The 14,623-nt window shown below is 45.6% G+C and overlaps 1 protein-coding gene across 1 annotated transcript in view; it reads left to right on the top strand.

The window, feature by feature from the left end:
- The first annotated feature begins 1,740 nt into the window (after positions 1-1,740).
- Positions 1,741-14,623, top strand: part of LOC126528135 (ATP-binding cassette sub-family C member 3-like) — a 109,847-nt gene continuing 96,964 nt past the window's right edge. The window contains exons 1-2 of the mRNA XM_072284544.1: positions 1,741-2,145; positions 4,333-5,771. Coding sequence (XP_072140645.1) covers positions 1,741-2,145; positions 4,333-5,771 — 1,844 coding nt within the window. The remainder of the gene's footprint in view (positions 2,146-4,332; positions 5,772-14,623) is intronic.

Raw genomic sequence — 14,623 nt, 5'->3', positions numbered from 1 at the left:
TGTATGTATGTATGTATGTATGTATGTATGTATGTATGTATGTATGTATGTATGTATGTATGTATGTATGTATGTATGTATGTATGTATGTATGTATGTATGTATGTATGTATGTATGTATGTATGTATGTATGTATGTATGTATGTATGTATGTATGTATGTATGTATGTATGCATGCATGCATGCATGCATGTATGTATGTATGTATGTATGTATGTATGTACGTACGAGTTCATGTGCACGTGTGTGTGTGTGTGTGTGTGTGTGTGTGTGTGTGTGTGTGTGTGTGTGTGCGTGGCGTGTGCGTGTGTGGCTTTTCACGTGCGCCTTCTCTAACACCTTGTGTCTTTGTGGTCGGAGAATAGTTCTGGTAAATGTAAATTTCGATGACAGCTAATGTGCCTGTGGTCTAGTCTGTTTCTTTTTTTTGTCCAGTTAGTTATGAATGTCTTTTTATGCAGTAATAAATCACTCAACGAATAAAACAATCAACCACACTTCTCGCCCTTCCCTTTGTCGATGGCTGCAGGGCACGCTTCTCTCTACGCCGATCGCGCACCAATCGACTACGCAAGCGAGGGTGCAAGAAGCCCTCGGACTCTGGGGACACTGGGTCGTGGCTGCCATTTTCGTGCTTATGATAATCGTCGTGGGGCTGGTCCTCGTGTCGAAAATGAACGTGGTCACGGAGAAGCGACGAATTCAGCTCTGCAACTCTGCCGCCTGCCACAAATACGCTGGGCATATCTTACTGCAGGTGAAAGTGAATCAAGTCCCGGCAACTTGAAGTCCCAAAATAACTCAGCATAGTTATAGCTTCAATCATTCGCCTGAACTTCACTATAGTTCCGCAGTGTCGTAGGCAACATTCCTGGCCGCGACGGCCACATTTCGGTTGGTCTGAAATGAAAATACGAGTGTCTGCTCAGACCTGGGCGCTCGTTCAATAGTTCTAGGTGCTTAAAAGCTATCTAGGGGCCTTGATTATGCGGCGTCTGCCACTGTCTCGTATTAACGCGACAGCGTTAAAGGCTCCGTGTCACAGAAAATCCAGAGTCAGCGCCCGATGTCCCGCATCCGGTGCAAAAGGAATTTCGAACCAAATTTGGAACTACGCATACCCAACCACTTTTCTACTACCAAAGTTGCTAATACATGTCGTTCACTCTTTACAAAGTTATTCCTCGGAATTTTGTGAACAGCAGCCCTAAAACAAATGTAATGATTGTTAGCTCTTCTCAGACTGAAATATTAAAAATGTGAAACAATAACAGGATATCGACCTACGCAGAAATCGATCTACCAAAAAAGCTTGCCTTCTTGCATAGCGTTTGCCGCCAGCGGTTCCCGGTAAACGTTGCGGTTGCATAAACTGTAGTACTGCAGTTGCCGGGAAGCACGAAAAGCAGAATGGGCCTTTGACAGACAGACAGACAGACAGACAGGCAGGCAGGCAGGCAGGCAGGCAGGGCAGGCAGGGCAGGCAGGGCAGGCAGGGCAGGCAGGGCAGGGCAGGGCAGGGCAGGGCAGGGCAGGGCAGGGCAGGGCAAGGGAGATAGATAGATAGATAGATAGATAGATAGATAGATAGATAGATAGATAGATAGATAGATAGATAGATAGATAGATAGATAGATAGATACTGGTTTATTGTAGTAGGCAGGAAAACTCGTAGGGATCACGCATTTGGAGCAACACTTCTGCACGAAAGCAGCAACTTGTACACGTTTCTAAAAAAAATGAACTCATGCATCGTAGGCGCGCTCTTGAATGATGATCCACCCCATCGCCAGGTGAACCGATCTCTGGATCCCTGCGAAGACTTCAGCAAATACGCCTGCTCGGCGTGGTCTCCTCCACGGGCAAGGGCAGACTACGCCACGTCAAGCTTCACGCAGCTCATCCGTGCATGGTTCGAGGGCTTTAGCGGCCTCCTGCTGGACGCCTCGAAGCACGGATTCACGGTCGCTGACGGGCCAGCAGCCATGCTACGGGCTTGCCTAAACCCCAACACCAAGGCGAGCGTGCCAGGCATAAAAGAGCTACGAGACCTAATGGCCTCCGTCCACCTCAATTGGCCCGACCCGCCTGATGACGAGGCCAGCCCGCTGGGAGTCTTGCTGCGACTAGCCCATGATTTCGGAGTGCGTACCGAAACATACCACGCCATCATGGGGACACGGGTCTTATACGTAGACTACACTTACAATCGGGCCCAACTGCCTAATTTGGTGAAACAATTTACGTCGAGATCGCCGTGACATATCTGCGGATGTTGCGCAGAATAAACGGAATATCTCGAAACACCAACTAGAAAATTTCAGTAATCTCGTGGCAACACCATTCTACAGTAAGATACCATGGAAAGACTTTTAGTGATTGTGATTATTTCAAAATTATAATCCCATTGTTGCCTGTAAGTTTTGCAATTTAAAACTGTAGGTATTTTAAGAGGACGTTAGTGCGACAGCCTGTAATACGCTAGTGCGTTCCATGTCTTCTTCGATGTGCCTTTCTCCCATCCAATGCTGCTCCGTTTTAGAGCTACCTGGAATCTCAACGCAGTTGTCTGCACGAACTAGACTTGAATTAGCCTGTGAATGTTACACTCGGTCGACACCGTGTGTGGAATGGAGGCTAGCCGCTGTTTTGAGTAGTTTTTGCCATGGCTCCCTATGTAGTAATAGATCTGATCCAGCTATTACAAAATAAGATAGCTGTAGAGTGTGGTCTTGTGGCGGCTATAGAATACTGTTATTCCATATTAACTTTATTCGATTCTCATGACCTCAAATTTGCATAACCGCCAAGGAATCGCTGTCGGTGACTCGCGCAGTTGCTGCACCACAATCAAACGCTCTCCTCGTTTACAGGGGGTGGTTATCGTTTGATTTCAAAGTGAATAGCATTGCCTACAGTTACAGCTCTTCCTGCTCTGATTGGCTGACGAAAGGCCAGGAGCGCGCCGAAGTGGGAGAAAGCTTGGGTGAGGTCTACCTAGGGCAGTCCAAGTAGATAACTGGGTGCCGAGAGTGGTACCAGCGTTTCCGATTGGTGCACTTCCCCTTGCTCAGCCTGTGGTGGCTTGTCTATGAGTGCGACGGTTTGCGACGGGGCGTTAGCAATGTCGCCAACGCGGATTCTAGGTGAAGAACATGTCGCAGAGCGACGTTGTATAGGTGTCTGAAATGGCTCGGGTACATTATAGTTCCACGCAATATTTTTATTATACGCGAAAAATCAATTCTCGGCAGCAGCTCGCGCTACACAGCGCCGGATTCATCACTGCGAAGCCATTTCCTAACCCTTTCGGAACACACCTCCTAGTCTCCAGCTATTCCGAGAATGTTTTGTTTTGCATAATAATGCATCTTTAGTGCGTACTCGTCCCTTTCACGTGGTGAAACTCCGCGGCTTTGTGAAGCCGCTGTGATACAGACAGACGTGCCACCTTGGCGTCACCTGGAAACATTTTCACCAATTGCGGAAGACCTATGTTCACAAAGTGCATAATTGGAAAGAATTAACTTTATTTAGTTTGGACTAATCATGCAAAATGAGCGTGTACACGTCGTCTTATCATGGATAGTTCTCATGGTTGTTGTGACGTCCCCTGGCCGACAGGCAAAGTGGACATGGGCGCATAATTGTTTAGCCAATCACGGAAGGCTAATTAAAGCAATGGAAAATAAACAGATTGGAACAACTTTGCACTATAGGGCCCCTGCTTACACCATGTCATGATCACGGTAGTAGATGAACATTATGTTAAGACTGTGAACATCACATTTGTCAGTCGTCGTTGGTCTTTATCAGCCAATACGAACGCGGTTTGGAAGCGCTGGAGTGGATAACAAGATTTAACTTCATTTCGCTACATGAACCTATTCGTCTTTGTGAAGTGGTTATGTAAAGCACAAATTTAGAAGCAGCCCATGTTATACGCTATTAATAGATGGCTCCAGAGGCCACTGGAAGCACCCAAGAGTTTAGCGGTGATTTCTCCGATTGGAAATCACGAAATGACGCTTGTACTCACTTAGACTTTAGACGTTGGCTTAGGAATGAGAACAGCATGATTCAGAAATGAGTTCTATTCAGTAACCAAGCTCTAAGTGTTTCTATCTGACCGAAGATTTTAAGTACTGGTGTCACACGAAGTGTATTTATCTTCTCTTGTGAGCTAAAGTGAAGGTTTCAGTGAAGTAAGTCGCGCATCGTAGTCTGTTTATACGCGTATAATCGCTTACAAAAAGCGCACGGAAACCCTCTTGCGCAGTGCAGGTCAATAGAAATCTATGACCTGCGTTCATACAGATCCTACAATGCAGGTACGAACCTGGTTTACCATTCGCGTGTACCGGCGTAACACCAGCCACACCAGCACTGTACACCTCAGCCCGGCCGACGCCATCGGCTTCGCCGTAAAACACCACAGGCGTGTGAGGGCTTCGAAAGCGTACGAGCTTTTATGGCAAGCTTTCTACTCCCGCTTCCAGGAGTTCGGAAACGGAAGCACTGCGCCGAACGACGCTGCGATAGAGAGGTCCGCGGTGATGCAGACCTTCGTCCTGGAGCACATCTTCGAGGCCAAGACAAACCCGAAAGCTCGTCCCGCATGTTTTGTTATGTCCGTCCTTGATGGGTACACAGCCAACATTTCATCCGAGGAATGGATCGCTGAGATAAACGAGGTAATCCCCAGCGCCCATGTGTCTCCTTCGGACAACATCAGCGTGAGCGATCTTGCGGTTCTCGAAGCGATCGACGCTATCTTCAAGTCCTTCACTCGCCGTGACATTATGGATTATTTGGGCTGGCAGCTGGCACAGTTGTACGGTCCGCTGGTTGATCCGATGCTATCCAAGGAGTACTTTGGAGACGCGGAGCGCACCGCGATCTACCTGCCTTACGTGTGCGCCCGTGAGGTTGAGGCATCATATCCGGGTTTGTTGGCAGCGCTGCACTACCTCACGCGCCTCGACCAGTCGGCACGGAATGCCGTCAGGATGACCCTGGAGAGTGTCCTCAACACCACGGCCGCCCTAGTAGATGGCGTCTCTTGGCTGGACGAGGTCACGAAGGCTGCGGCCACAGCTCAGCTTCGAAGTGTGAAAATCCGCCTCTGGCCTCCTCCGTGGATCCTGGAAAAAGAAGCCCTAACGCGCACCTACTCTCACTTCCCGGTCAACGCCACTTCACTGATGGATTTCCTGAAGCTGTCCCGAAGAGCGATAAGGAAGCTGACCAAGTCGGAGCCAGAGTTCGAAGAGGTGCTTTCGAGTCCGCTGAGTGGCTCACTTCCTTACTTCAGCTACGACCAAGCCCTCGGCGAGGTGTCCATATCAGCGGGCGCTGTCCAGTTCCCGCTGTATGTCCCCGGTGGCACTGCAGTCATGAACTACGCTGGACTTGGCTTCTCGTTTGCGATGCATTTGGTGCGGTTTCTCGAAAGCGTTAGCCGCACGGGGACGGCTGAGCGACGGTGCACAGACATCAGCGACGGCAACTTTTCATCGTACACAGCTGCGCTTCGCAAGAGGTCTTCGTGTCTCGCGCCGGCTTACAACGGCAGCTTCTTCCCAGAGGTGGTAGCCTTGGAGGCCACTCACGCCGCATTCCTCAACAGTGTCGGCGGTGCTCTTGACGGAGAGCGTCTCATCAAAGAGTTCTCCAATGAGCAGATCTTCTACATCGCACTCTGCTACTTCCAATGCGGCCGTCATGGTGGCCGACGTGATTTCTTCAACCAATGCAACAGGGCAGTTATGTACTTCTCGGATTTCGCGGGTGCCTTTACGTGTCCCGTCGGGTCTCGCATGTACCCTAGCGGCAGCTGCCGCTTCTTCTGATTCTCAGGCTATAACCTTGCGCAGATTTATGAATAACTCGCAACGGCTGTCAGTGTGCTTTCATTGAGACAATGCTGTTATTTGTTTTCTAGTTCCTTTTTCATTTAATTCGTTCAGGGCAACTTTCGTAGAGGATGTTGGTGGTTTCTCCACATGGCTGCTGTAAAAAAATGTCTTAAACCTTCCACTAACAATTCGATATGGGGCTATACATTATGGTCGCCGAAAGGCTTCCCCTGCGCAACTAACAACAGTCTAATTATTGACGGAGAGTGTGCGATACCGTACGCAAGATTCATTCTGAACGTACAATTTTTGGGCTATAAAGGTTGTGTGCGATACTGTACACAAGATTGAGTTTGAACATTCAATTTTTGTCCTATAAGGGTTCAAAACCATGACGTAGCGCGCCTTCTGCTGCTAGCACATTTTCGTGAGAAACTGTTATTCATTGCTCTGTAAATGGCTGGTCGCCGGCTGTGTCACAGCGCCTTTGTTTGGGGTGCTTGGTGAAATGTTTGTGTCTTCCTTATATGTAGAGTGCAGCGCTTTTCGGAACTAAACGGTGTACAGTATATAGTTCTTGACGAAAAATAGTGTACCTACGGTACCCAATGTTTTTGATTTAATTCAAGTTTTTAACGCAGACTTTATTTATGTTTTCATTACTCTATCCGTGCAAAAAACGAACCACATGGAATCTTTGACAATACAGTCACATTATGCATAACATTCGCACTGCAATCAGCAACATCGCGATATTTAGATTTGACGCCGTGACATGAGACATGAAACTGCCTCTTCGCAATCTGCGCTGTCAATCAACATTTCCTATTACACTATCTTTTCAACTGCATTGCGTAGATTTCAGCCGGAAGACACTGTCTACCCGAGCTTCTCCTTGATTGAAAACGCTTCCTTTCTTAGACTGTTTTCTGAGTATTTTGCCAATTGGTAAACTAAGTTTTTTCAATATATCTTACTTTTCTTGCAATATTGATCTTTTTTAGTTTTTCGTACTCTACTGAAATGCATTCGATTATCAGCCCAACTTTACCTCCCTAAATCCAGATTCCGAGAGTAAGGACGTTAAATCTTATCAAAAATGTTGGCTTTAAAATTCTGGATTTCTCTATCTTTTCTATACCAGTTCAGTAATGGGTATGAGGCTTAAGTCATAAGATCTACAGCAACGCTTTGTTCCTTTCTACCGTGTTTCTTCTAGGCTAAGTATAAATTTAAAGATTTCTACATTCCTTTTCTTCCATTGTGATCTGCTTCGTCTACATACGTAGTCATATTTCTATTTCTAACAATATCGTCAACTTTTTCTCACCATAATAATAAACGCTTTGGCGCCTTTAGAAATATTTTTGTACGATACATAAACTTGGTTAAAATAGCACGTAATAAATCACATAAAGCTATGGAAACTATATAACATTCAATAACATAGAACAATGGATTAGGTTAACTGAATCTTTGTGAAAAACACTTTCCTGAAAAGAGCAGGAAATTTTTCGTTATACGCTGATAACATAAAAGAAATGTGAGGACATTTAAGCACTGTTACCAGTTGTAAATGCGAAAGCATCGCTGTCCAACTGATCGCCGCCGAACGGTCCTTCGAGTTTTTCGCGCTGCGAATATTTTACCATAGCGGTAAGTACTGCCCGAGCCAGCAAGCATCAGTTTTCTGCGGTGTCAACGCCGCATGCCACCGACGTCCTGCGCGACGAGAAACCGAAGAAGCAGCAGTGGCCAGCAAGACAGGCAGGCGCGCGCCGCAGCTAAGACCAGTTGGGGCGAGAGAGAGAAAGAGAGAGAGAGGTACAACCCGCGCACTGACTTACAAGAGCGAGCGCGAGCGCCACCTCGCGTCGTGGCGACTCCCTCTCCCTTGACGTACCACCTGGCGCGCTATCGCATAGTTCCGTTTTGCACACACTGCTACGTCGAGGAGCGCTGGTGACGTGGCGTCGCAGCCAATGGGATTTTTGGTGTTTCGCTGCTCCAGACGACACAGGCCGGCTTTTTTGTCCGATGGGCCATTTAAGGCTCGGAATCAAGGAAGTGGTTGATTCCATCTTACGAGGCTTGTTGACGCAATGCGCTTAGCAGTGAGGCAAAATAGTGACGCCACATAACGCCACCGTGGAAACTCCTAACGTATCTGTCGTGTACGGCAGCGGAACACCTCTTGAGCCTCCCTATAAACGATGATGATTATGTTTGTTGATATCCTTTCTGAAACGGGGTGGACCTCTAGCCTGCTTGATTCATTTAAGGTTTATTTTATCTGCTGCTGTCTAGCCGTTTCCCTATCTGATCCCGATCTTACATTTTGTACTCAAAATCTTCGTTAATACGCTGTCCAGTTGCAAGCATTCCGTATCTATTAATCTGTTCCCTACTTTTCTTCCACCAATACTCTAATCTTCTGTTACTTATCTCGACCTTAATCCTTGTACCTTCTTTAGATTCCAACGCTTCTGGAACATGAACACTACTCATGGGTCTCGCTGGGTCAATATCTTGGCATTCCATTGCAATGCACCAAGCCGTTCCATGCTATTTTTTTCAGCAACCGCATGCCTTGTTCTGTGGCACATATTTGCTTTGATATAGTTTTCGTCAGATGGACATCTCAGGCCAAAAATTCCAAGGCGCTCTTTTTGTTACCATACAGTTTCCCTCCTGATTCCTTTCTTGCAGATTTGGTAAATTTCCATGGCCTTTTTTATTTCCATCATTTGCATCCATTTAGTGTTTCCCATTCTCTCACTTGCGTTTTTATGAGTGCTCCTTGTCTATTTCCCCTTTCAGTTGCCGCGTGCTTGGTTGCCAACTTTCTTGACACCTCTTTCTCAATTCTGTCTCCACACTTTTGAGGTACAGATCTATGTTCAATTTAACCGGCCATTTCTTTCGATCCAACAAGTGTACCAGAGCATAACACCTTGAAGCACAACGGAGACAACACTGGCATGCTCCAGAAGAGAAGATAAATAAGAATGAGTGGCACCATCAAAAGTCTTATCAAGGTATATATATATATATATATATATATATATAATATATATATATATATATATATATATATATATATATATATATTTATACAGCCGATAAACTTGGGTAAACAAATCATCTCCACATGGTTGATATGGGAAAACTAGTTTCCTTACCATGAACATAGAGATGGAGATCATGTGATGAGTTTTCATACTGAAGCTGCATTTTGGATTTTCGTGCCCATTTCTGTGCTATAAAGAGGAACTTCATCGTTCACTCTCATTGTCTGTAATTACTCAGTGGTCTATATCAAAAGAATGTTATTTTTTTCTAGAAAGCTGGCGGCAAGGATGTGATTCCACACAGGCAATTTGTGCCCTTTGGCAGACACAGTTGTCAAATTATGAATAAGTAACATCTTGATAATTAACCTATCTGATATCAAGATTATTGCATGAAGCGATCTGCGCTGGATGCATGAAAGAAGACGAAGAAGTGGGCTAGGTGAAAGGTGCGGACGAAGAAGTTGGAATAAAATGGAGGACGACACCCGTATCACTCAGATTATGTCATTTCTGCTGGCGTTCTAGTTAGGAACGCTACATTGTATACCTTCAATTTGGAACGTTACGACAATCGTATTTGAGGAAAGCTTCATTCTGCCTATTTTTTTTAGCGCTTTCGTTTCGAGAAATCCATAATCAAATTTGACACCCCGTTAGCTGATTTCACTTTCAAGGGCATGGATCTCAAGACAACGTTAAGCCATAACAGAAATGTCAATGTGAGGAAGAGATAAACAGTCATTCGTTACTTATTTCAGCCAGCCAGGATCAAGAGTGCATCTGTTATCATCTTCGCCCATATCCTAAACGATGTGACACGCGCAGTAAGCTACGTCACAATGAGGGCTTACATTAAATTGAGCTACATGCCCTTGAATGCGAAAGGAGCTGATTAAGTAGTGAATTTGACAAGGATGACGATAGGCGACGCCTTGCCCATCATTCGGCCAGGCCCATTCCGGTCGCTTATCAGGGCACATGGCTTGACGTGATGCAAATGATGTGCATTATTATTCTGGATACCATGTACAAATCTGTACATGGGCAATTTAATCAGCCAAGACAAAGCTCAGTTGAAATTTTCTTGCCGTTGTTTTCTGCATTGCTCCCTTGTCCACCGTTTCGGGGTTAAGCAATAGTACTGATGTGCAGTTCGTGAATGGAGACGTAATTCGAGCAGTATTCCATTGCAAGGAGTCATACAAGCGACTACTGTTTCAACACGCGCGGACTGCGCACTTTGGGCGAGTGTGGAATCTCCCCATGGCTTCGTATGAGTGCTTGTGCTTTAATGACACACTAACTTTTGGTTGGATAACCATGGCACCCACCCCAAGGAGTACTCCAAGCGGGAACCTAGACAAGCACGTTAGCCCTTCACAGGCCAACACCATTCAGCGGAAGTGCGACCATTCAGGTGCGACACTCGGAATGCCGATGGTAAATGCTGCACCTGATGTATGCTTGCGGGTCGAGTGTCGACCGTGGTGTCCTGTTGGTTGGCTGCGGTGCGGGGAGTGAGGCGAGGGCCCGGTGTGGGTGTACCGCAGTTCGGGGCGAGGCAGGGTCCTTTGTCTGGCACACGCTGTGCGCATCGAATGTAAAAGACAGCACCGGAACGCGCCGTCGTTCCAAATATCAAGCATGACCGTGTGCAATACAAACAGCGCCGAAACACTCGCTCGGTGCTTTCGATTCCCGTACTTCAGAAATGCCACTGTGCGACCGTGCGACATTTAAAACGGATATGCTTTCTGATCTTGCTGTGTTTTTTTATCTAGTCTTCGCTTAATGTCGTTCAGCCGAACCGAGCCGATTCTCGATTTTTACAGACACCCGTAGCTACCGAAGGCTGCAACTGAAACGCATCTGTTTCGAAGGATATGACGGTGGAATAACGTTCTGCGTCGAACTCGATAACTTTCGATTTGGAATTCACGCGTATCGTAAAATTGCCACAAGAAGTCAAACTATATTTACTAGTTCTTCCCGCTACGCGTAGCCGTTTCACCGGAAAAAGCGCCGTTTTTAAAGCGCTTAAAAAAAAGCACCTTATTTTTCTCTCTCCACGCAGCTGCTTTACAGCCAGAGTAGCAGCTTCGTGCGCCCGCTCGTAGGATCACGCACCACACATGTTTTTAGTAGTCTCGTGGAAAGCAGCCATGTCAGGTTCAACTTACGGCTTCTGGCTCCATTCCTCATCAAAACAAGAGCAGCTTGCTACTGTACAGTTATATAGCAATCCACCTGTTTCTAATGCACCAGGTAAAATACCTAGGCATTAAGGTAAGGCCTAACCTTAACTGGAAGCCACATATCTCTACCAAAAGTGTCAAAAAGCCGAAAGTAAGCTATCCTTTTTAAAAACAAAACTGCGCACTGCACCCACCACACTCAAACTAAACGCGTACAAAACAGCAATAAGGTCATGCTTAGAATACGCTGACATAATCTGGAGTCCTCATCAAAAATACTTTCTCAGTAAAATAAAACGCATACAAAATTTAACAGTCAGGGTTGTATACTGAGAATACAAAAGGCAATCTAGTGTCCCAGGTCTAATCGCAAGGGCGAACCTGAAATCCCTCTCAAAGAGAAGAATAATTTCTCGCCAAAAACTTATTTATCAGCTATACCATTGTCATTTACAGATAATACGTTCTCATTACCTGCATGATCCTTCTAGACGCTCTACCAGACTCAATCATTCTAATACGATCCATCTACCCCGAAGTCGTGTTGGCGTTCGTGAACACTCCCTTTTTCCGTCAGCCATTTCCCAGTGCAAGACGTTACCAATTGATATTGCATGTTGCAATGACATCGACTCTTTTATGAACCTCATTCAGTGTACCGACTTCTCACCATGAATTTAATCTTTTGACTATGTACTCGCATGAACCATTATATTTTCGTACCACTCATGCACGGGCTGTGAATGGCCTGCAGTATATTCAAATAAAACATATAAGCGAATAGGCATTCCGTTGACATGCACCATTCTCATACGCACTGAAATACGCCCTTCTACGTAAATACGCCGATCGCTCAACAGGTCTAAATGCATCTGTCGGCCTCAGCACTGATCATGTCCTCTTTCGTTGATCTTTATGCTCCCAGCTCGCATAACCTCCATAAGTTATATTCTTGAGCCGTCGTTTCTTTCTCGCATTCTCTTATTTGTACACATATTTTTGGTTTATATTTCCTATATAAGATTTTTTTTTCTTTTGGAAGTGTTTCTAAACAAAAGGAAAGACACTTTCGCAAATATGTAAACATCCCTACAACTCAGGCACCAAATAAAGCGAAGCCCTTTACGAAGAAGCTATCACAACCTTTGTTTTAGGTATTGAACTACCCCACATTTACTTCAGTCTTTGCAAACGATTCAGTGTGTGTCATGGAAGTGCTTTGCTAAAGTCGTGGTATATCAAATCATACTTTAAAAGGACACTAATGATTACTATATTACTGTAAAATTATTAGGTGTTCCGATTTAGTGCCCCCCCCCCCCCCCCCCCCGCCGGTTGTAAAATAACACTAACGAAAGACACCTAAAGAATGTATCCTGACAAATTATTATTTCATAACGTGTTTTTGATTAATTTTGCAGCAATAGGTTGATAACAAAATAGAAAAAGAAACAAAATTTTTTTCTGTAAGTTCGCGTCGGAACCCTGTGCGGGCACGTGAATCTTGAGCTCAGGGATTTTCAAATATTTTTTCGTGTTTGGACACTTTTGGCTCAGTAAAAAAGCAGAAAGAAAAACTCAGAACGTAGCGAGCTCAGTGTTTGGCTGCTTTAGAACACAACGTTGGTCACCTTTATTCATACATTATTAAGACTCACGCACACACCATGAAAATGCATGACGTCACAACACGTGCTGATGCGGCAACTTCAAGGCGGCGGTGGCGCATGGCTCGATGTTGCGTCTTTTCTGGTTTAGCGAGGCTCTTCTCGCCGTAAGCGCTGCTTTTCTTTGGGGGGAGGGGGGGTGTTTCAGAAGTGGTGTTTATTCGTACAGCTGAACTTAATTTTGTCTTTAGTGCGTCCTTGAACAAATGTTTCTTTACTGTTTCCGCCTTTAAAGCAAATGTCGGCGGCGCGACACTCTTCCAGGCTTCACAACGTGCGCTGTCGTTGAGCGAGCAGATGCGGGTGTCAGACGAGTCAGCGCAAAGCGCACGTGGGCCGGAAATTAGAAGGCTTTAGCCGCACAGAGCTGCAAGCCACCACACGTGGAGGCTGTTCGGTCATGACACCTCCGTGCGTTCCGCGATTAATCATCTTGGCTTAACACTGATCGGCAAATTTACCTCGTGGTACATGATACCAGCTTGACAAACAAGTTTTCCTACTCGAAAACAACAACCGTCATTCACCGCAGCTATCCCATCTTCCACGCTCCCCCCCCCCCCCCCCGCCTCTTCCCCGCCAATTACGATTTCGTTTATTCGGAACCATGGTGTATGCGGCGGCCGGACATGACGGGTGGGATAAAGCATGGTAATTACAGGGCTAATAAACCAGAATCACGGAAGTAAGTTTTTTAATTTATGCACTTAAGCGGCGGATCGCAACAAATAAATTGAAGTCGCCTGCCTCTCATGCTACATGAGCGATTGGATTACGAAAATTGCTATTCCTCTCGCCTTTTTAGCGCAGCGAATCTCCATACCCGTGCGATACGGAAACTCGCACGCTGATGAGCCTACGGAGCCACGTCTTCAAAGGGACGACGCCACTGTTTCTGAACATGAGTGGCGTTTTAATAACGATATGCAGCGTCATGCAGTAGAATGATAAACTAAGGTAATCGGGATGAAATAAAGTGCTAGCAGTAATGAACCATTTTTTTCTTCGAGGGAGACTTACTCATTCCTCCCTTGTGTCAGCCAGATGGCAGAAGTCATGGAGAAAACGACATTCATCAGCACGTTTCCGGAGAAATACTATGGCGTCCTGGGAACGCTAGAGGCGGTGTTTCAACACTTGATTGCTTTAGTTCAAATGTTCAGTGTTGTGGCATTAGGGAGTACGTGATCAATAACCTAAAGGAACGCGCGTCTAAGTAAAAGAGGAGTGTTCCAACACAAACTGCGCCGAATATGCTAGGAGCTCTGAATAAACACATGGAAGCGTGATCGATGGATGTGTGGTGTTTAATGGCGCCAAGGCCAGATATGGCCTAAGAGCGCCCTGACATACGGTAATGAACTGTGTAAGTAATACATATGAAATCATCAATATGAGTTGCAAATGTAGCTGTGATATGACTGTAAGGAGGCTTGAAAACGGGTCGCTGTAAACTGCGTAAAATATGTAAGCATCAATATAATGACCATGACTCATGATAAGGAAGGACAAATTTTTTGGTATACGAAGAAGTGATATATTAGGATGCATACAACCGCTGCTGCCACCACACTGCTCTTGAAGTTAAGCAAGAGCGTAGAGGCACGTGCTTTAAAAACTTTTGTCCGTGCAGCTACAGCCTCAAAGACGAGGCTGTGGTATACATGACCCGGCCAAATGATTCCTAAGATGCATGTTAACTTCATCTAAAAAGACAAAAATTGGTTCGATACTCAGAAAAAATGCAGGGAAAAGTGGACTATGCTGATGGTAAGCAGAATGAAAGTACGTTTTACGCTCAGTTTCTTTTCCCCTGCACTATAGGTTC

This window comes from Dermacentor andersoni, chromosome 9, assembly GCF_023375885.2.
Source record: "Dermacentor andersoni chromosome 9, qqDerAnde1_hic_scaffold, whole genome shotgun sequence".
NCBI lineage: Eukaryota > Metazoa > Arthropoda > Arachnida > Ixodida > Ixodidae > Dermacentor > Dermacentor andersoni.
This window is presented reverse-complemented; position numbering and strand designations above follow the sequence as displayed.